Source organism: Myxocyprinus asiaticus, chromosome 45 (assembly GCF_019703515.2).
Source record: "Myxocyprinus asiaticus isolate MX2 ecotype Aquarium Trade chromosome 45, UBuf_Myxa_2, whole genome shotgun sequence".
NCBI lineage: Eukaryota > Metazoa > Chordata > Actinopteri > Cypriniformes > Catostomidae > Myxocyprinus > Myxocyprinus asiaticus.
In genome coordinates this window covers 17,986,635-18,009,640 of record NC_059388.1, presented here as the reverse complement: position 1 = coordinate 18,009,640, position 23,006 = coordinate 17,986,635, and the positions used below count along the sequence as shown (strand labels likewise).

The 23,006-nt window shown below is 42.1% G+C and overlaps 1 protein-coding gene across 2 annotated transcripts in view; it reads right to left on the bottom strand.

Annotated features, from left to right (window-relative positions):
- LOC127435092 (plexin-A4-like) overlaps positions 1-23,006 on the bottom strand; it is a 309,230-nt gene that overhangs the window by 26,236 nt on the left and 259,988 nt on the right. For both annotated transcript variants that reach the window (XM_051688268.1, XM_051688269.1), the window contains exons 21-26: positions 22,817-22,959; positions 20,572-20,840; positions 15,941-16,007; positions 14,353-14,499; positions 11,195-11,354; positions 4,007-4,110 (exon numbers count right to left, since the gene is read on the bottom strand). In XM_051688268.1, the coding sequence (XP_051544228.1) occupies positions 4,007-4,110; positions 11,195-11,354; positions 14,353-14,499; positions 15,941-16,007; positions 20,572-20,840; positions 22,817-22,959 (890 nt within the window). The remainder of the gene's footprint in view (positions 1-4,006; positions 4,111-11,194; positions 11,355-14,352; positions 14,500-15,940; positions 16,008-20,571; positions 20,841-22,816; positions 22,960-23,006) is intronic.

Sequence of the window (23,006 nt, the reverse complement as noted above, 5' to 3'; positions counted from 1 at the left end):
CCTTTTCTTTTTGTTTATCGGTTTCAAAAGTGTTTTTTTCTTTGCAGTTCTTCCCATAAGGCCTGCACCCCTGAGTCTTCTCTTTACTGTTGTACATGAAACTGGTGTTGAGCGGGTAGAGTTCAATGAAGCTGTCAGCTGAGGACATGTGAGGTGTCTATTTCTCAAACTAGAGATGCTGATGCACTTATCCTCTTATTTAGTTGTACATCTGGCCTTCCACATCTCTTTCTGTCCTTGTTAGAGCCAGTTGTCCTTTGTCTTTGAAGACTGTAGTGTACACCTTTGTATGAAATCTTCAGGTTTTTTTTGGCAATTTCAAGCATTGCATAGCCTTCATTCCTCAAAACAATGATTGAATGATGAGTTTCTAGAGAAAGCTGTTTCTTTTTTGCCACTTTTGACCTAATATTGACCTTAAGACATGCCAGTCTATTGCATACTGTGGCAACTCAAAAACAAACACAAAGACAATGTTAAGCTTCATTTAACGAACCAAGTAGCTTTCAACTGTGTTTTGATGGCAAGTGATTTTCTAGTACCAAATTAGCAATTTAGCATGATTACTCAAGGATAAGCTGTTGGAGTGATGGCTGCTGGAAATGGGGCCCGTCTAGATTTGATCAAAAATGACTTTTTTCAAATAGTGATGGTGAAGGTTTTTTTACATCAGTAATGTCCTGACTATACTTGGTGATCAGTTGAATGCCACTTTGGTGAATTAAAGTACCAATTTCCTACCGAAACAGCAAAATCTTTACATTATTCCAAACTTTTGGCCACCAGTGTACATTTTTAACAATAAGAATTGGATTAGAATAAGTTAACATTAGTTAATGCAGTTTGAACTAACCATGTAAATAGAAAATGTAGAAATTAACAATAACCCAGATTCATAAATGCTATAAAAATATTCATTGAAAATGCATTTACTAACGTTAACAAATAGAACCTTATCGTAAATTTAATCAAAAATGTCATGACTTCTAAGATTTAATTCTTGGGGTTTGGGTAGGCTCTATGTGAAGCTTTTTAAAAGTGTCAAACCCTGAAAGAGTGAGGATTTAATCTGTGACCTTTGGAATGAATGTCTGGTTTGTGTGGTGACCCTGGATCTCAGGTTTTGGGTACTGCACTTCTACCTCCAAGCCACTGGAGCCTGCACATGGAGGACACTTCTCCTGGCATATTTGTCACTTGAAGTACTTATGAAACATCATATGAAAGAATAGCCCTCCCTTGCATCACAGCTGGGACATGAACTTAGAAACCCTCTATCTACTAAGCTACTAGATTCCCCATGTCAGGATAGTTCTCATAGGTCTCTTGTCTATAAACTTTTGGAACCTTAGGAATCCAAGTCTTTAAAAAGAAAAAAGTCCTACAAGAACAATGCCAACATGGGGAATGTGGAGAACTCTAGCTCATTAGGTAGAATTTTACTTCACTTGAGGCTGGAACATTGCGGTTCAAGTCCCAGCTCTTATACAAGGAAGGGTATTCTTTTATATTTTTGTGTTCATTGAGTTAATACGTTTATAGTGTCTTATAGAAACTTTAAAGTAGCAAAAACATTTAAAAATTCAAGAGACCAGCAGGTACAATGCTCATCTCCCTTCTGATTTAAGATACATTTCAAAGGCTGAAAAGCTGTTTTGACCATATCTTCCAAACCACTAATTGAGGAAGATTTATGTAAACAACAACATCCAAGCCTTTCTCACAATGTGTTTGTCTGATTTCACGAGAACCCCTGAAGTGGACAGTATGGATGGTAGGAAAAAGAAAATTGGGTCAGCTTTCAATCCTTCTGAAGCATTTATACTTCGGCCCTCTGACTCTGTGACAGACCTGCATACTGAATGCCTTATTACAGGAACGAGTTTACCTGGAAACAGGCACGTTTAACTGGAACTGAATACCACTATACCTATTCTCAAAACAGTCTTTTCTGGGGCCTGGTTAGCTCAGCGAGTATTGACGCTGACTACCACCCTTGGAGTCGCAAGTTCTAATCCAGGTGACTCCAGCCAGGTCTCCTAAGCAACCAAATTGGCCCAGTCACATGGGGTAACCTCCTTATGGTTGCGATTAGTGGTTCTCGCTCTCAATGTGGCACGTGGTAAGTTGTGCATGGATCATGGAAAATAGCACGAGATGCTGTGAGTCTCCGCGGTGTCATACACTGCGAGCCACGTGATAAGATATGCGGATTGACTGTCTCATAAGTGGAGGCAACTGAGACTTGTCCTCCGCCACCTGGACTGAGGTGTGTAACCACGCCATAATGACCTAGTAAGTAGTGGGAATTGGGCATGCCAAATTGGGGAGAAAAGGGGAGAAAATAAAAATAAAAAAATAAAGAAAAAAAATATTTTCTACAGGAGTGGATTTGCTTTTAAGCACTAACAGTATTCAGACTGTTGTGGTTTTGCCTATAACAGGGTTTCCACCCTTTTTGACTAATTAAATTCCATGACTTTCCATTCATTTGTGATTACTGGATACATATTTTGGTAACATTTTCCAATTAGATTGTATACACTAACATAGGTAAATTCAATAGGAATCATGAACTAACAACAATCATTTCTAATAGCATTTAGTTATTATGGTTTAAGTTAATTTCTAAATATACAGTACTTCTGTTCACTGTTAGTTCATGTTAGTTTATGATGCATTAACTATTGTTTACATATAACATTTTTGATGTAAAAAATATATTAGTATATGTTGAAATTAACATTAACCAAAACAAAAAACTGCTGTAGAACTATTGTTTGTTGTTAGTTCAGTTGTTGTACAGTCTTACTGTAAAATCTTACCAGATTTGTAAAAATCAGTTTGATTTAGACATATACAGTAATGGATAATTTAGACTTTTCATTTAAAAAGAACCGACTAGAGGGAATGTTTCACTCACAAATCTGACATCACTTTGGCTTGCAGGCAAGTTTTACATTACACTACACAAGAAATGTTTCAGAAAAGAGAAAACTAGAAAATATATATTCTATATCATGACTTTCCTGGCCTGGAAAACACAATTCTTAAATTCCCTGATATTTCCAGGTTTTTCATCATCATGGGAACCCTGCTATAAACATAGTGATTACCACATTAAAGGGATAGTTCACCCAAAAATTAAATTTCTCTCATCATTTACTTACCCTCATGCCATCCCAGATGTGTATGACTTTCTTCAGCAGAACACAAATATTTCAGCTCTTTAGGTCCATACAATGCAAGTAGATGGTGATTTGCAATTTAAAGCACCAAAAAACACAGACAATCGTAGTAAAAGCAATCCATACGACTCTAGTGGTTAAATTAATGTCTTCTAAAACAATACAATCGCTTTGGGTGAGAAACAATATTTAAGTCCTTTTCACTATAATTTTTTTACTTCTGGTCGCTCTCCGATGCGTCTCCACAGTGGGACTCGGTTCCCTCTGCGTCTCGCATAACGTAAGCACACTGGCTTGTTCAAATGAAAGCAAAACCAACTAAGCTTGTAAACAGATTTCTCTTGTAAACAAATCGAGCTTCACTTCTGGTTGTATCACGTCAGTTCTCACGTGAACATGCTAGCGTGCTTAAGTCATGTAAGAGGCGGGGGGAACCGAGTCCCATTGAGGACTTAAATATCGATCTGATTCTCACCCAAAGCGATCGTATCACTTTAGAAGACATTCATTTAACTACTGGAGTCTTTTCAAGCTTTTATGTGCTAAAATGATGAGATCATTTTCATTTTTGGTGAACTAATCCTTTAAGTTACTTCACAGAATTGTCTTTCATTCTACAAAAAAGTTAATTCAGTAATACTTTTAAATAATACTATTAGTTAATAATCCATAGTTAATTTGTATCTATGGTGTGGAAAAGTTGAGAACAACTAATTACACAAAGTGAGAATAGATAATGGTAACAAACGCAGTTTCCAGGCAGGAAGGTGTGCCCTAGAGTGTGTCTGGAAGTGATTGGTGCAGACACAGGATCTCACCTGGTAGTGAGACAGTATGTTGAGTCTTTTCCAGTCACACTCAATCTTTGTGGTGACGTCCTCGTCCTGCAGGATGACTCGTACCACTCTGCCTTGACGCCACTCTGCAACCAGAAAACAAACCAAAGCAAGTTACCAAAGCAAAAGAATGTCACATTCCCTTCATTTTCTGCAGTGAACAGGGAATATTATCCAATTACTGAGCTTCAGCACTGAGACACAATACATTTTTGCAAAGTTCAGCTCAACAGATACATGTATAGTACAGTATTTATAGTATAGTTGATGGTAATCAGCAAACCTTTCAGCTTTGAAAAGAGAGAAAATTAAAAAAAAAAAAAACAATAAGTTACTTTCAAAACCTTATAAACTAAAAAAAAAGAAAAGAAACTGAAAAAGAGAGAAAGAAACAGAAACAAGAGAGAAAATATGGGTATGTGAAGGAGCATTTGAAAAGGGGTGGAAGCCAGGAAAGGTAAATTAATCTCTTCTGCCCTTTGTTAGAAAGCCAGGCCTTCGTGGCCAGTGGATCGATGGGTGTGATTACAGCTACTGCTGAAAGCCACTTCCTTTTTCATCTGTAGTGTTTCAAGCTTTCTGAGCCCAAACGGCCCTGATCGACCATGTTAAGCCTCCCGCTGAGCATGCTCTTACTGTAGTTTCTGAGCTCACAAGAGATGCACAACAAAATGCGAAGATATTCTCCCACCCTCCCTGAAGCCATCAGGGCCCACCAGAACCTGTCTGCAGCCTCAGCAAAAACAGCGGTGCAAAAGATGAGAATCAGCATTTAATGAAATAAACATATTCTTTTGCACTGTGATGTACAGATAACATGGCCAGGAACAAGAGAGACGTCTTTTTTTTTTTGTACACTCCCTCATCGCAAATGAAGGTATGATTGGTACACTAGAGGAGTGAGGCCTCTTCACGTTGTTTTCTTTGGCTCTGATACTAACCAGAAAAGCAAAACAGCAATCACAGGCAGGATGATGAAACATGTCTCTCTGTGATGAGGAAAACTCTGAATCTCAAGGAGAGACACGACCATTGTTTTTATATCTCACTACAGCACAGCCGTCAATAAACATGCAAATGTGCTTCAGCTTGGGAAGTGCAAACAGAAGAGTAAACAAACAGAACAAAGAAAAGAGACAAAATGAAAAGACTACATAAAAAGAAAATAAGAGACAAAACAGAAAAGAGACAAAAAGAAAAGACTAAACGAGGAGACTAAACAAAAAGAAAATAAGAGACATTGAAAAGAGACCAAGAGTAGAGGAAAAAAAGACTAAACAAAAAGCAGACAAAACTAGAATATTAAACGAAAAGAAACAAAATGAAATAAGACTAAATGAAACAAAAAGAGGAGGGAGATGGTGAGAGAAAAGATGACTGCAGAACAGAAGTGTAAAAAAAAGCAAAGTGTGAGGGAATGAAGAGAGCTTCATTGTGAAGCTTCTGCTGAGAGATGCACCAGGAAGGATGAGATCCTTGCTGAAAAAGACAAAAACAGAATGTAACTGGAAAGAATAGAGCCAGAGAGATGAAGAGATGGTTAGAATGGAGACTGGGATGGGTTCAATTGCATTGATTTGTCTGCATCACTCTCTTATTCTTTCCCTCTATCTTCCCTCCCCTCAGGGGAGTGTGACAGGGAAAATTAAAAACAAAGGCAGGGGACAGAAACACTCTGGTCCAATCTGTCTCCGAGGGCTTGAGGAGATGGAGGCTACCTCATTCCTTTTACCCATTATCTTTATCTGGCCCCCAGATCAGGGCCAGGGAGTGCGCAGGGGCTCAGGAGACCATGAGATCTGTTTACGGAATGCCGAGATGCCTCCTCTCATCCGGGAAGCATGTTGCTTTATCTCGCAACACACTCACACACTCCCTTAGACATCATCTAATTCTCCCACCAAATAAAACAACACACTTACCCGGTGGGGCCTATAAAAGCATTTTACACAGGAGAGCCCATCAAAGAAGCTGAAACATTTTCTTCACTTATCATAGTACCATTCCCTCATGGACAGACTAGCGTTGCACTATAGCATTTAGAAATATGCTATTTTCACAAAAAAAAAAAAAAAAAAAATCAGATAGAAAATACAATTTGGGCTGTTTGAAAATCTGTTGCTAGTGGATTTTGGTAAAGGTCTCATTTGCAAAATGTGGAAAAATAGATTGGTGCAGATCAGTGGGGATGTTTTTTCCCAGTGTGTGAATCTCCCACCTGTCAATTAAGTATGTATGTGATTGTCACAGTTGATGGACTGACATTAAAGTGCTGAAAGTTGTTTTTGATAAGAAACTGTCTGTGTGTAAAATGCGGTGTTAGTGCATAGATCGGAGTTGGATGGTGGATGTACAACCTGGTTCCCCTTCTGTCACTCACTCGACGTTGTGTCGATGTAGTGACACTAGGGGTCGCTCTTGGGAGCCCCAAACACCTCTAATCTTTGAGAAAAGGCCAATGAGAATTGGCGAGTGGAATTTGCATGCCACTCCCCCAGACATACGGGTATAAAAGGAGCTGGCTCACAACCACTCATTCAGATTTTTTCTTCAAAGCCGAGCGGTTGTGTGTCAGCGAGCTGAATTCCATGCCGGTCCATTCACCTCAGAAAGAAGCGTATGCTGTTGGATATATGGCAAATTTCAGCGGCTTTCTCTCCTTCTGCACGCTTAGTGCAGACTACGCCCCTGGACGCTTCGACAGCGCTACTGAGAGAGTATTTATTTCTGCAAAGAGTATATTTTCCTCTATCAGAGCAACACATTGATGTGAATGTCTTTTTAAAGATGCCTTTCCGTCTTTGTGTGATTCCTGGATGCGGTCATTATCTCTCCACCTCCGACGGCCACGGGCGCTGCCTCACGTGTCTGGACCGCGCTCACACTGAGGCAGCATTCGTGGATGGTTTGTGTTCTCATTGCAAGAACATGACCATGGCAACGTTGTGGTCGCGGCTTTCCTTCCTCCGAGGGAAAGCCACTCCAGCCGCCCCCTGCACTGCACCCTCTACCTACGGGTACGAGGCCAGCCCGGCTGGCGCTGGAGGCGATTTGGGGATTTCAATGGGCACGGTCTCGCCGGGTAATTCCCCGCAGACCTCCCATTCCCCAGCACGCTCGTCTGCCCCTGTCGAGTTCCGAGATGAGACCAGCTCGCCTCACGGCCAGCTTAACATCTCTTTCGGGGCTCGCGAGCAGGATGAGTCCTCGATCGCTGCTTCGGAGAGTGCACTGGCGATGTCAGACACCGTGGACTCGACTGGGCTGCCACCTTTGGATCTGCCCGCCCAGTCTGAGGCCGACGCAGAGCTGACCGCCATGCTTGCCCGGGCCGCCGCGAGTGTCGGGTTGGACTGGAATCCTCCACCCTCCCCTGAGCCCTTGCGGCTAGATGACTGGTTCCTGGGCTTGGGGTGCCGCTCACAGCCACGCCCCCCCCCCCTTCCCGGAAATGCACGACGAGCTGACGAGGTCCGGGAGAGCACCTTTTTCTGCCCGAACCCGAATTCCCAGCTCGTCCACTCTCACTACCCTCGACAGCGGGGCGGCCCACGGGTATGCAGAGATCCCTCAGGTGGATAAGGCAGTTGCGGTGCATCTCTGCCCGCAAAACGCCGCCACCTGGTGGGATCGTCCGGAGCTCCCCTCCAGGGCCTGTAGGACTACGTCGTCTCTGGTGACTAAAGCCTACAGTGCCGCTGGACAGGCCGTCTCCGTCCTGCATGCCATGGCCCTCCTGCAAGTACACCAGGCCAAGGCACTGAAAGAGCTGCACATGGGTAGTCCTGATCCCAATGTGATGCAGGAGCTGCGCTCGGCGACCGACCTCACCCTCTGGGCGACGAAGGTCACGGCGTGAGCACTCGGGCAGGCCATGTCCACCTTGGTGGTCCAGGAACGCCACCTGTGGCTGAATCTGGTCGAGATGAGGGACGCAGACAAGGCTCGCTTTCTCAATGATCCCATCTCCCAGATCGGCCTATTCGGCGACACCGTCGAGGACTTTGCCCAGCAGTTCTCGGTGGTGAAGAAGCAGACTGAGGCGATACAGCACATCTTGCCCCAGTGCGGTTCAAGATCCCGTACCCCATCTGCTCACCGAGGGCATCCCCCTGTGGCGGCGAAAGCCCAGGCGGCTCCGCAACAGCCTGAGCCCAGTTCTCGGCCCCAGCGTAGAGCCCCCCGCAGGAAGCTGACGCCCCCTGCCTCACGACCGGGCGCAAGGACTCGGAAGGCTCCTAAGTGCCCCTGAGATGGACGACCCAGGGAGTGAGATGTCCGCTGCTACCATGGAGCTGGTATCCAGAACACTCTGTCCTCCTGGTGGAGGGCCGGGAGGTAAATCTTATGTTCCCTTTTGTTTTAGGTTCGCCACACCCCGAACGGGTTGCGCTACCCACACTTTCAAAAAAAGAGCGGTTTCCTCACTCCTTGGGTCAGTGTTTACGACAGCCGTTATCACGGCGACCGGACACTGACCAACTGCGACTTGGAAGTCCCCCCCGCCTTCGCGCGCCCGACCGCACCATACTCACATGGCCAAGCGGTTGTTACGAGCTACGAGGACGGTCAAAAAGTCCCTCCTCCCCCGTCGCCGACCCCCCCCAACTCCAGGTACATGGAGCAAGGTAAGTGCTTCGAGGGCCCCTTCAGCGCAGCCACGAGTTCGAGACGAAGCAAGGCTCCTCGACGTGGCGTTGAGGACCTGCAGGCATTCTCCGTCAGCGATACCTGCCTGGAGTTTGGTCTGGTAGACTCTCATGTGGTCCTGAGACCATGACCCCCTTCAGGGATAAACTTACAGGTAAGTTTGGTAATACGGAACAGCTGGCCGGGTGTATCACTTGCATATAGCGCCTTTCCCCTCCATGAGGCAAAGACGTGCACTTCTTCTCCCATGCGAGTTCACGAACCGTGAACCCTGGATGTCCTTCCTTCCTAGCCCTGTGGCTCGTGAATTCGGTGGAGGAATTCGCAGCCGGTCCCACTATGGGTACTAATATGCCCTGTACTGGGATAGGTGCTCCACCGGTGCCGGTTACTCCGGTAACCCCCTGTGATGTATTTTCCGCGGTACAGTCTCCCTACGGCAGACCCGTGTCTCCCTTGGGCAGGGCTCCCTCTGCCCTGGTCGCTGTGTTTGTAGAGCTCCCCTTCGAGGCAGGACCTACCACCGCGCCTCTTCCATGTGCAGCTGGTGAGCCCACGTGACATATTGCCACGTTACCTCCCCTTCGGGCAGGATGTGGTCTCCGTGGGGTCTTTTCCCCCTTAAAGAATAGGAAAAGCAAAGAACACCTTCCCCGGCACATGTAATAGCGTTAGATGGCCCAGCCGAATCTAATACTCTGTGGAGAGAAAACATAGAGAGAAAAGGCCACGGCTGGTGCGGCCTGCTTCCATGCTAGTTTCATCACCCCCCCCTCCCCCGGGATGTGGGGAACTACATGACGTCTTGTGCGGCATTAGGGGAGGTGACGTGCGGACTGATGCACCTGCTATTATGCACGTAGCAGCTTGCTTGCACCTACATCGGCAGTTCACATAACACGGTCCAACTGTTGTGGCGTTTTTCTATAGGGACCCCTAGTGTCACTACATCGACACAACGTCGAGTGAGTGACAGAGGGGAATGTCTCGGTTACTGTTGTAACCTCCGTTTCCTGATGGAGGGAATGAGACGTTGTATCCCTCTTTCCACAATGCTGTACTATCCACTGAAATGGCTGGGACCTTGTCTCAGCTCCTCAGCACAAAACCTGAATGAGTGGTTGCGAGCCAACTCCTTTTATACCCGTATGTCCGAGGGAGTGGCATGCAAATTCCACACGCCAATTCTCACTGGCCTTTTCTCAAAGATTAGAGGTGTTTGGGGCTCCCAAGAGCAACCCCTAGTGTCACTACATCGACACAACAGGGAACGGAGGTTACAACAGTAACTGAGACATTTGTTATTCCAAGATTTCCTTAAATTACTTAGATCCAAGGACACTGTCCCTGCTTTTTACAATAAGGTTGTGTCCAATATCACATACTGTCAGAGTACAGTCTGTACTGAATTTGATAGAGAACGCACTTCTCGACCGGTATGTTAAGTATGCAGGTGAGTAGTATGAATACATTCCAAACATCTGGGAATGTGGGCATTGTCTCGTGATGTAGTAACAACTGCAAAAATAATCTACTCTGGTTTTGTTAAACAAGCACTATTTAACCATAAGGAACAACTTTCTTGGTATATACTGTACATCACTAACAGAGTCACCCGACTCGCGGTTCTCTGATGTTTTTTTTTTTTTTTAAATCATTGGTTTGAATGTGACGTCTCCTAAGCTCCAGGGACATTATTGGATCGTAAAGTGTCCAGTGGATGCGCACTTCAGAATCTCTATGGAAAAATTAGGCCTTCCAGGTATTTCTCGCCTACTATTTTATGAATACTGAAGATTCTGACATGCTAATTCATTGGCATACTGTTTTAGGCATACTATATAGTAGGAATGCCATATTTGGACACAGCTTAAGTCTCTTTGAATAAGAAAGTGTCTGCAAACTACTACTACGTTTTGGTGGTAGAGTGGTAGTTAAAAAATTGGGCTAATTATCCCAAAGACACTGGTTTGAATCCCAGGAGGAGCAATTCATGGATCCTCATCACAATTGTGCTCCAAATCCTTGTCCACTAAATAACACATAACACATTTTAGGCTTGAGTGTGTGTGAGAAACATCTTGGTTAATGTCAGATTTACATACCAAATCTGGAGAGGGTGGACAAGCAGAGGCCTTATTAAAAAAGGAAAATAAAAACTGAATTTAAATCCAGCTGTCATTAAAGGTGACTTGAAATCAATATGATCATGGGACTACATGCTGCTCAATAAGCACTGAGCATCTGAAGACTCTGCCATGACAGGCGAGAGAGGAATACATTTATAAACCACCAAGATTTGAATGCTAACCCGAGGAACACAACAAAATAACCCTTGACCACAAAACATCCAAATTTGAATCTTGGCATTGAAATAAAATCTCATTACAGAAGAAAATACAGATTTTAAAACAAGTATTGGTAAAAGTGTTGGTAAAAGGTCAAAGGTTTGATTCCCAGCGAATGCACATAATGATAAAAAGTATACTTTGAATATAAATAAATAAATGTAAGTCTAACCCAGGTCCATGTCAGAGGCTTTTTGTCGGTGAGAATAGGGGACGTTCTTGTAGATGGCATCCAGAATCTTCTCTTTCACCTGGCTGATAGTGTCACAGTTTAGTACCTTCACCTGTACCTCTGGGCTTTTCTCATTGTCTGGATGCATGCAGTTCACCACCTACACAACACAGGAACAGAATTAATCCACATGATTTGAAATGCATTTCTTTTTCTTCAGATACGTTTAAATAGTGCTAAAATGCATCTGTTTATGCATACAGGATAATTGGAAGTATTTAGATTCATTTTGAACAAAAGATCATTATTTCTGTAAAAAGGTTTAATCAAGCCCTACACAGAGCTGACAACAGTGTTCATAATATGTCTCAGGGGGACTGATCAGTCACCATTCACTTTCATTGCATCCTCTTTTTCATACAATAAAAGTGAATGGTGACTAAGGTTGTCATTCTGCCTGACATCTCCTTTTGTGTTCCACAGAAGGAAGTGAGTCATATAGATTTAAAACAACATTAGGGTGAGTAAATGATGACAGAATTTCCATTTTTGGGTGAATGATTACTTTAAAAATAAAAAAAAAGTCTAAAGAGAACAGATCAGAGCTTCTATTCTTCAAGGTGGAATCTGTCAAATGTTTATTGTGTGTTTCTGAATAAATGAACTTGAGCAGCTGATGTAACAATGTGAGCGTAAAATCCCATTGGCCACAATGAGGGAGTTGTCACCTTAACCACCTCAGCTCGCACCAGTCTGCAATTAACACACTAATATTCCTCATCTTAGTTGCTGTCAGACTCTCCATCTCTGATGACAGCCGTCATTAATGCCAACACTACCACCACCATCATGAGACGAAATTACATAGTTCAGTCAAAAAAACAAAAACAAAAAAAAACTCACGATGGAGACAGAATATAGAGCCTCAGAGGGCTCTTGCTGGCATCTGTTATCATGAAATAACGACGTGCACATTAGGAGACCTCATTTACATAATGTCCAGTGGTATCAGTGACTCTCCTGAAGGACCAAAACTAAAATCAATACAATTAAATGAAATGTATGTGGGTTTTAAGGAAAGTCTTTGCCAAATCGTTAGAAGGGATGAAGTGCATGTCCCCATAGAATAACATCTAAACATTAAAGGAATAGTCCACCCAAAAATGAAAATTCTCTGATTTACTCACACTCATGCCAGCCCAGATGTGTATGACTTTCTTTCTTCAGTAGAACACAAATTAAGATTTTTTGAAGAATATTTCAGCTCTGTAGGTCCATACAATCAATGAATGGGTGCAAAATTTGTATGTAACCTAAAAGCAGGTAAAGGCAGCATAAAAGTAATCCAGAAGACTCATATCTTCAGAAGTGATAGGATAGGTGTGGATGAGAAACAGATCAATATTAAAGCCATTATTTGCTAGAAATTATTTTCTCTGCCCAGTAGGGGGCATACGCATGAAGAATGTAAAAGTAAAATTTAAAGTGGAGATTGACTGAGCATGGAGGAGAATTTATAGTAAAAATGTACTAAAATACTGATCTGTTTCTCACCCACACCTATCAAATCACTTCTGAAGACATGGATTTAACCACTGGAGTCATATGGATTACTTTTATGCTGACCGATTTGATTTTTGGAGCTTTTGGCACCCATTCACTTGAATTGTATGGACCAAAAAAGCAGAGAAATTCTTCTAAAAATCTTAATTTGTGTTCTGCTGAAGAAAGTAATTCACATCCGGGATGGCATAAGGGTGAGTAAATGATGAGAGAATTTTAATTTTTGGGTGAACCATTCCTTTAAGGGCCAAGACTAAACAATGTCTTGCACTAAAACACTATCAATACAGCTTTTCAACCAAAAACAGAATCTCACTTTAATTCAGGGCTGGGATCAGTGTTAAGGTGACCTAATGTTTTTAAGAAATATCTAGATTTGCATTTCCTGCAAGGACTACTTGTACTTGCAAGGTGATCTTTGATAAAGACCAAACACAACTTAGTATGCAATTTTTTTTATGCCAAACATTGTGTCAGTGGGAAATTTTACTACTGTAATTTCTCCAGTTTAAAGTTTATTGTAAAAAATGCATAGCACATTGTGAGTTCCTGCAGCTCAGCAGGTTAATATTGTGCTAGTAACACCAAGGTCATGGGTTGATTACCAGGAAACACACATAGTGATAAAATAAATACCTTGAACACACTGGAAGTCTCCATGGATAAAAGTGTCTGCCAAATGCATGAGTAAGCCTTAAAAGTATCTACCAGACAAAGTTTGATGATTCGGTCTGTTCATTAAATGGTTGGAGCTAAATTAATTGCAGGAAAATGTTTAAAAGAAGTATGAGGGACAGTTCTCACCTCGCAAGCACTTTAATGATCAATAAAGTCACTGCTGAGGAATACAGAATTTGCTATTGGTGGTGGCTAATATCACATACAGTGAGTCTGCAGCTGTTTGTCAAGTGTTTTGGAAGTGAGTACAGAATGATGAAGCTGAAATGGCTCCTACAGTCATCAAATCAGCGTTGTGTTGAGAGGAACAGGCCAGATGCCAAGAGGAGATACTAGTCTCCACATTCGTTTTCTCTCTACCTTTGTCTCAATTTACAATACAATTAAATTATGCATTTGGCAGACACTTTTATCCATAACAACTTAAGTTTACATTTTTGTTTTCAGTTTGTGTGTTCCCTGAATGGAGAAGTGCGAGTCTCGCCATTCTTCATGCAGAATACAGATTGCCCTCCTGATGTGCTGTCCCAGTAAACAGCCCGCCCTGACAACACGGGCCCCGCACATGACTGTCACAGTGTCCCCCAGAACACGACACTGCCAATCTCCACAGGATGCTGTAGAGGTCAAAGGTCAAAACAAGCCTGTGTGTTCCCTGTCAGGTATGAAGACAGGTAGTGGGCATTGCATGCCAAGTCACCCCAAACAAATCATCCTATACCTCCCTCTCCACCTCCACACCTGTCTGCTTCTACATGCACAGTTTCACACCACTTAGCCTTTTCTTATCCCTATATCCTTGTCTCTCTCTCCATTTCCCATTTCAGTTTACTTCTCTCCTCCTGTATCTTTCTCTGCTTACAAAACATTCTCTTTTTTCTTCCATCTCTCAGCACGCCTGGGCATCAGGTCCTTACCAGAGTCTTGTAATCAATTTGCTGTCTGATGAGCTTGTCTTCGCTCAGTGAGTAGCGGGCTTCTCCGGTGATCGAGTCGATGGGGCCTTTTTCCATCTGTTGCTTTATGGCACAGAAAAGCGAGAACAGGGGCTCCCCGGCACACTCCTACACAAGAGAATAAAAAGAACTGTGTCATTTTCACATTCTTAAATTTCACACCAACCACCAACAGAGGGCATGGGCTGTCATTCCCTCATTCAATAACAGTAATGTATATGCTTTTGATGGAGCTTTTCAGCAGTGAAGAGTGACTCTAGGACAAGAATTCATGGCACAATTTCACTCATTTGGATTTCAATTATGGTTGAGCTAGATCAGAGGTGGATAGAGAGGCAAAGCAGGGACCCTCTGTTACATAAAGTATAAAACTGAGTGTTGAACTGTAAGCCTGGTCTATTATTACATGCATATAGTACCATATTAATGTATTTACATACTTTACGATGCCTTACATTGCAAAGCCTTTAAAATGCTTATTATTGATGTACATAGTCAAATATTTTTTGTCATTACATTTTAATTTTATTTAACACATTTTAAAGTGGGAAGGACATTGAAACATTTAGCTGAACTTTAGCTTTGGTTTAAGTTCACAAAATAAGTATTGACAAAATTGGTTTGAGATCAAACAATAATTAGTGCCATTGACCCCCTGTTAAAGATATATTTTATTTAGTCTGTATCAGAATTTGAAGGAAATATGCTTGTTTAAATGAGAAATGGACATCAGTCCTTCCCTTTTCCAACAATGACTTGCAGTCTGGGCAGCTGGTCAAGCACTGCTCGATAAAACAATAATAATGTTATGGTTTCACATGCATGTGGTCACAATGAAGTCCTTCTCCTGCAGTAGAGTCTATTTTGAGCTTAAATGAATCCTGAAGCTCCTGAGTGATGTTTCAGCTTCAGTCACTCACGTCTAGTCCATTAAACTAAACTGAACTGAAACTAAGCCTAGACTTCCAGGATTTATAGCCTATTCTATGCATTCGATTTATGTACAGTTGTGAAATTGCACCAGCCATGATCTAATCACAGCAGATGTGTTTATTAAGTGGTTAATGGCAGGTGTTAGTTGTAAATCCAGAGGCAGAGAGTAACGCTGTGGTTCTGACGGTAACAGTGCAGTATGTACAAAAGAGAAGCACCTGGGGCTAAGCCGACTGTCTCATTAAAGGCACAGATAAGCACTGGAGTCAGCAAGACTCGGCCAACTTTAAACCCTCTTTGATTAAAAGTGTATGCACACACACTCACATACACATATACATAGACATTTGCAGTGCACCACTAACAATCTTCCTGCAAGATTTCTCTGGACACAACAGTGCATGTGCCAAATGACCTTGAATGTGAGTGATCTTCAAGGGCTGTAACCACCAGAGATATTGAGGTGGTCACATCTTCTGCAATATTCAAAATTAGCGGTTGACAGATATGTTTTTTCAATGGTAAATTTTAATTGAAATTATTACATTTGGTCCCCCCCAATCCTGAATATGTGGCTACATTTTTGCTTTGTTCCAAATGCAAACAATCTTCTTACCTTGAGGAATTTGTACAGCAGAAAAGTGAACCAATTTGTGAGCATTTTCTCAGCCACAGACTCTGTTCTGAAAAACAAAAAAAACAAAGTATATAAATAAATAAAAGCAGCACAAAGCCACGATTATCATTGTGAGTGTCATGCACAAATGCGATTACCACAACCATGAAAAATTCACTCCACAATGCCTGGTGTCTGCAAATGAATGGGATTGTGTTAAACAAACATAATTGCCAAAACATAAATTGTGCTCTGGAATCTTTAGCCCCAATCTGCAGGCTGTCTTTATTACCAGACTCCAAGGCCACAATAATCCACAAGACGCTAATACAAGAAACCCAATTAAAAGCCTTTATATGATCCACCTGGATTGATGCCAAGTGAACCCGCTCTGCCCTGGAATAAACCGGCTACTCATTTTACCCCCACAGTCCGGCCATTGAGCTCAAAATGGATCGCATTACAATAGAAGGTGGCTGAATGGAGGGCCAGGGTGCTTTGGAGCAGGCCATGATTGGTTAACACCTGCACTTGGACCACAGACTCTGATTCGATACGAAAGATGTACATACATAATAACTATGTCAGAGTGAAACCAAATACAGTCAGGTGTCTTCAATGTGTGTGTGCCACAGGGAGCTGGTGAATTGCCAAGGCGTCCTGCAATGAGCCATGGCACAGAGCATCAATATTTCAGGATTACAGCATTATGGTGTGTGGGAGAGTGTGTCTGTGGCACCCTTTCTAATGCCCTGCATCGCAGCTGCTACCAGCATTCCCTCTCTCCTGCTGCCAATCAGAGACCTGCCGCTGTGCACCACTGTGTTTACGTATGTGTACAAGAAGCAGTTGTTTCGAGAGCGTGAGTGTCCCACTAAGCTGGTGCAACACCTGGAAAGGATTAGTGACCCCTTGTTTTGTAGCCACTACCTCAGATGGCACCAAGTGGGCCAAAGGAGGACGGTTCCATGGGGTCAATGGGGTCACGTTTCATCTTTCCTTTCATCTCAATCCCTACACTGCCCTGTAATCAACTATTCACTTACAACATTACTCAATCCCTGCAAATTTTGGACCAATTACAAGAGGAACAGTGGGAGGGGAAAACCTGGCGCTGGACCATAGAGAGCAACTAATGAAAATAGAAATAAAAAGGAAACGGCAAGAGACAGAAACTGTTTACTTATTGCGTTCCCTCTAGAGCCACCTTTGGTTATTGTTGTTTATTCCCATTAGCTTTCTCTTTCTTTGTAATCGGCTGGTTTGATGGTAATTTTTGTTGGCAAGACTCAAACTCATATCCTGCTATCTCACTGCTTACCAGAGGGGGAATAAGTGGCCACATTGCCAAAAAATCCTGGCACACACTTTTCCATAGCGCTGCCACAACGCTAAGAGCAACCAACTATCATTGTCCACTCAATCCTTATGTCACATATCACTGGCAAGGAGAGAAGAGCTTGTTTGGCTTTGGAATTTAGGGGAGGCAGGAAACATGATGCCCATCCAGTGGTGAGGGATGGGGAGAAGTGGAGAGGGCAGCACCAGGTGCTTAGTTCCCCCTGATTAAACAGTCATTTTCCAGTGGAATAAAGTAAGAGGATTCCTCCACGGGGAATGTGCAAAGGGGCATCGTGATGTAGAGCTGAGCTACGCTTCATAAACGAGAGAGAGAAGCAGCAAAATAGCTCCATATATCTTGCTCATCATGAAAAAGCCATTTACATTTGATGCTGCTTTCTGCCATGGCAAATGGATGTGAAGGGCCAGCTCTTGCGACATTGAGGACCTGAGAGCTGTTTATGTTTCCAGAGCCCCCACAAAAAAAGAACTGTCACTCTTTGACAGATACTGCACTGCAAGTATCTGTTATATGCAGAAAACGTCTCTCGTAAACAAGCTCATAGATTTAACACTGTTGCCAAGTGTGTGGCGCTGAGTACATAAAGCGCCTGGTTTCAGTCTGCTATGAAATTGAAACTTTCGCTACCTATGGTTTAGCTTAAATTTGGTCAGGAATGCATACGCACAAACACACCTGACTAATGGATTGACGCTATGCACCTTGAAATGGATCACAGCATCAGAGGGTTTATTTTCTTAACAAAACAATTGTCTGTTGAAACAAACCCCCGGTATGCCCCCTCCTTAATGCACATGCGTTAAAGAACACAGCTTGAAGCCAGGAATGATTTCAATTTTGCACTCCGTTTCATGTGGAGAAGATTGGCCGCTCTGCACACGGTCGAGTCCCGCTGCGTAACCATAGTCCCCCTTCACTGAGGATTATCCTCCAAGAATAATCAAAGGACCTCTGTTTAGCTCTTCCTGACTGTGTGTGTTAGTTTGTGTGAGCTGGTGTGTGTAATGAAAGTGAATTTTAATGTGTTGGTCTGAGAGTATAAAGCCCAAAAGCATACTTCAGTTGATGCATGAAGAAAATTTTGTCATCAACACAGTACGCATGGATCCCAGTTTTTTTTTTTTTTTTGATGGATCCTCAACTCCCAATGCCTTATATGATAGCAATGTGTCCACTTATTGCACCGTTCAGAATCACAGCAGAAGCAATACATTATCCTGGTATTGTTAATCTACTGTAGTATTCAGATATACTGTGTAGTAGGAAAGTATGCATATTCAGGCACAAAGTGTGTGTGCATGTGTACACAGGCGGCATGTGTGACCCTGTATAACACATTTCTAAGCAGTCGTACAGAGACACACAGATTTTATTGATGTCTTATATACAGAAAAAACGGGCTGCATGATATCTCAGTTATTTTTGTATTTTTATAAAATATATATATATACTTTCTCCCCTTTTTCTCCTTAATTTGGAATGCCCAATTCCCAATGCGCTCTAAGTCCTCATGGTGGCATAGTGACTCGCCTCAATCCGGGTGGCGGAGGATGAATCTTAGTTGCCTCCGCGTCTGAGACGGTCAATCCGCGCATCTTATCACGTGGCTTGTTGAGCGCGTTACCGTGGAGACACAGCGTGTGTGAAGGCTTCACGCTATTCTCCGCGGCATCCACGCACAACTCACCACACGCCCCACTGAGAGCAAACCACAGTACAGCGACCACGAGGAAGTTACCCCATGTGACTCTACCCTCCCTAGCAACCAGGCCAATTTGGTTGCTTAGGAGACCTGGCTGGAGTCACTCAGCATGCCCTGGATTCGAACTCGCGACTCCAGGTGTGGTAGTCAGCGTCTTTACTCACTGAGCTACCAAGGCCCCCGTCTCAGTTATTTTTAATCGTAGACAATTCAAGTGGGCCGTAGAGTGAGGGAAGATGGAATTGGGTGCCGGAATGCAACAGATGGTTCTAGAAGCCGCCCGTTAGTTAGTTAGTTAGCCTGGGTGTGTTTGTGAACTCAGGTTGAGGCTGGACAGATGGGGCGGCCATCACGAGTGCTTTCTTGGAAATGGGGAAAGGAAAGCTGGTTGGGGCTTCTGCCAAAGATGTCCTGCCTCTCTGCATTTTAAACACCGATTTAGAAATCATGCAGTGTGTCTGTGTGTGTGTGTGTGTGAAAGAGAGAGAGAGAGAGAGAGAGAGAGAGGAGAAAATAGCTTAAGTTTCTCTGTTCTGGACCAGTGCTCTGTATCGTGCTTTGCTAAGCGGGTGTTTGGTCCAAGCGGGTCTATTCCATAGAAATAGCCAATATGAACTAAAGGAGTGGTTGTCAATTGGTGAAAGAACCCAGGCTTTCTGCCATCTAAAATCGCATACATTGCAAGCATCTACAAACAGCGGACACACTGCCTTTTTATCTTATGGAAGACTGGCTGAAATTATTTTCCACCGGTAATATGTAGAGCAGCTCTTTGTGCAATTAATCTTCCCTTTGCTTGTTTCAATTAATCATGCCTGTCATTACAAGTGTTATTGAATCAGTAAGATTACGTGACAATTTCAAGAGGAGCTCCCCGACTGAATCATAACTGTCACGTTAATTTTAGAAGCTTGTTTTGACCAACACATTGTGTTTGCTTCTTTGTTTCTGTTGTGCTCAGAGAAACTAGTGAGAACAGTTTAAATTAGCACAATGAATAAAAGTGTCAGCTAATGAATACTGCAACTAAAGTACAAGGGCTTAATAGAAGCTATTTTTGATGATAATATAATGACAAAGAAAACCACAAGAATAAATTGACACGAGTGCAAATAAGTGGAGAGTAAAAATCAGTTTGCATGGTATAGTAATAACATTTTTATGCCTTTCTAAAATAGATATACTAAAGAGTTGATTGCAAAGGGAATGTTCACAGATCTCCCTAAAATCAGCAGGTTTTTAGTGCTCTGTTAATTGGATCTAGTGCTAATTAATCCTGATTACAATTTAATGACAAGCTTGTCAGTGCATTTCATGTTTGGGAGAGAAAGTATGCATTTCAATGTCACCAAAACCAATATTCCCATCCAGTGAACTGCAGAATCCATTTATCAAGCACAACTCACTAAGGTCATTCACTCTCATCTATGAAGATGACTATAATTAGAATCAGACAGATAGAAATTATTCCAGAATTTAGAACATGTGCTCTGTTGATTATGCTCACTTGAAGGGTATTTATAATCAGTAATTGCACTTCACTGTAAGTGTGCATGTGTGTAGTACCTTCTTAGTAATAGTTTAGGATGGTTCTTGCTTTCCAGGTTCTTGTCGATGAGGTCAGAAAGCAGGTGTTTCAGGACGTCTGTGGCATACTCCAGTTTACTCTGCAACACAGTCATGATCAGGGAGGCAACGTTTCCACGGTCTCGCATGGAAAAGCCTCTCTGAGACTCCAGGGTTCGGATGAAGGACAGCAGGAAAACTTTGTTGTTGATTAGCTGTCCAAACAGTTTTAGGCCCTTCTCCACCTGTTCCTGTCTGTAACCTGGCACCTGCGGCAAAAAATGAGAAAATAGCAGTTATAAACAGACTACATTTCACAATCCCTAGTCTGAGTGTGATCATTAAATAACCAATGAAATAAAAATTAGAATTTTGTGGCCTTTATTTCATGTCGGTTTCAAGCTTTGAGGTCATCTATATGCTCATATACTCCTAAATGGTGACATAATTCACTTTTAGCTGATATATGCATAAATGTGACAGATTTTTGTCCAATCAAATGTTCTCTAGAATGAGAATGTTCCTCTCCCTAATACCACCAGCAATCAACAAGCAAGTAGTAAATAATGGTTGTGATGAAACTAAAGCCTATTGGTTATTTTAAAAAAGAGACAATAGAAATAAAAGAGATGTTTCAATAGGAAATACATCAACACAGGGAAGAAAACTGCGTTCATCAAGCAATTTGATTTTATGTACCCTTCTCTTTATAAGTTTGAGCATCTATATTGCCATTGTTGTCATGTTGTTGTCTTCTATTTTAGCTGGCTCTTTTGGACTTCAAGCACATTTAAAATCTCTCATATGGCTTCATGTGTCCAATGAAATGGCCACAGTCACTTAAACTGATGAAAAAAATTAAACGAATAATAATAATAATACTAAGCAATCTACAACCAAACACACAAGTAAATGGGAATAAAGCATTCAGCTAATAACAGATGCTCACTGGGTTAAGAAGCATTCATTGTGCACTAAAGTCACCTGATGCCAAACACTTAACCATGCAGAGACCTCATAACATAATTTCATGAGATTTGCCTCATTAATAATGATTAAATACCTATCAAAATCTCGAAACGGCTCACGTCATTAGATTTTATTTCACTATAAACTTTTCCAATAAAAGCCTCAATTGATTTGGCTGATTAGAACCAGCGCTCATCTGGCATAAGAAGGTAAAGGTTTGGCTTGTACAGCCTGAAGAAGTGTTTGTGATTCAATTAAAACTGTCCATCAGTGTCATAGTGGGACATAAATAACCTGTAGCTTGGTGTAGCCAGCACTGCATTTGACTGTAATTCTGTTCCCTGCGCTCTGAAAAACAGTTATGTCGCATGCCATTACTGTTATTAACGAAAGAGAAATTGTGAATCAGAGAGCAGCTCATTACTTTAAGAAAAAAATGAGGGGGAGAGAAAGAGAGAGACTGCATGTAGATTATAATGGGAGCTGCTGCCTTTTGTTTACTGAGGGTGAACACAAACAGCACAGTGACAGCTTTAATTCCCAACAAGCCCACTAAACTGTTGGTCCATCAAAATCTGAAAAAAGAAAAAATACTTTGCAGCTATTATTGTAAGTGTTCCTCACACAATTATTACAGGCATGTACAAATGTATCCTAATAAGAGGCCTTTCAGATGCAAATTCAGTACGACCCCTTTTCACATTTACGGGTTTGGAACACATGAAGTAGTAATGAATAGGAGACCACGGCAAATATTGTTTTTGTGTTCGCATTTTCTCCAAAATTCCACTATTTTGTTTCCACGACTTTCCACGAGAGGAAAAAATAGGAGAGATGAATCATGGCTGTCAGAAGAAAGAAAGATACCAAATGTACTGTCACTTCCTCAGCAGCTGTACTTGAAATCCAATCGCAGAAGAGTTGACTATTTTTTTATTTTTTTAATTAATGCCAGGGTAATATAGCACAAAGAATGATGTTAAAAATGTACACTAAATAAATTTAAACATTCAAATATATAAAAAGATAACTTTTAATATAAGGCAGAAACACGATATTACAGTGTTTGGAAAGGGTCCACTACTCAAAATGAACATTGTAACTAGAAATTAATGGTAATTAACATGTATTATTAATGTCTCTAATGCAGATTTAATCCTTGCCACAATGTTTGACTATGACATATATTCAATCCATAATGACAATTTAAGGATGTGAACCTGCAATCAAATTAGGTTTATTTAGCATCACTGCAACAGTAAAACTGTTAGGTTACCTCAAGGTCTCTAAGGACAGGATGCTCCTCAATGCCAGGGAAAAGAACTCGCATGGTATATGCACGATAGTCCAGGAAGGGAATACCTGCTCCATCTAGATCACTAGTCAACTCGTGAATGTCTGTCTGCAGCTCTGCGAATGCTGCGAACAGCATAACAAACAAAACAAAAGTCTGTTGTGACTAAATA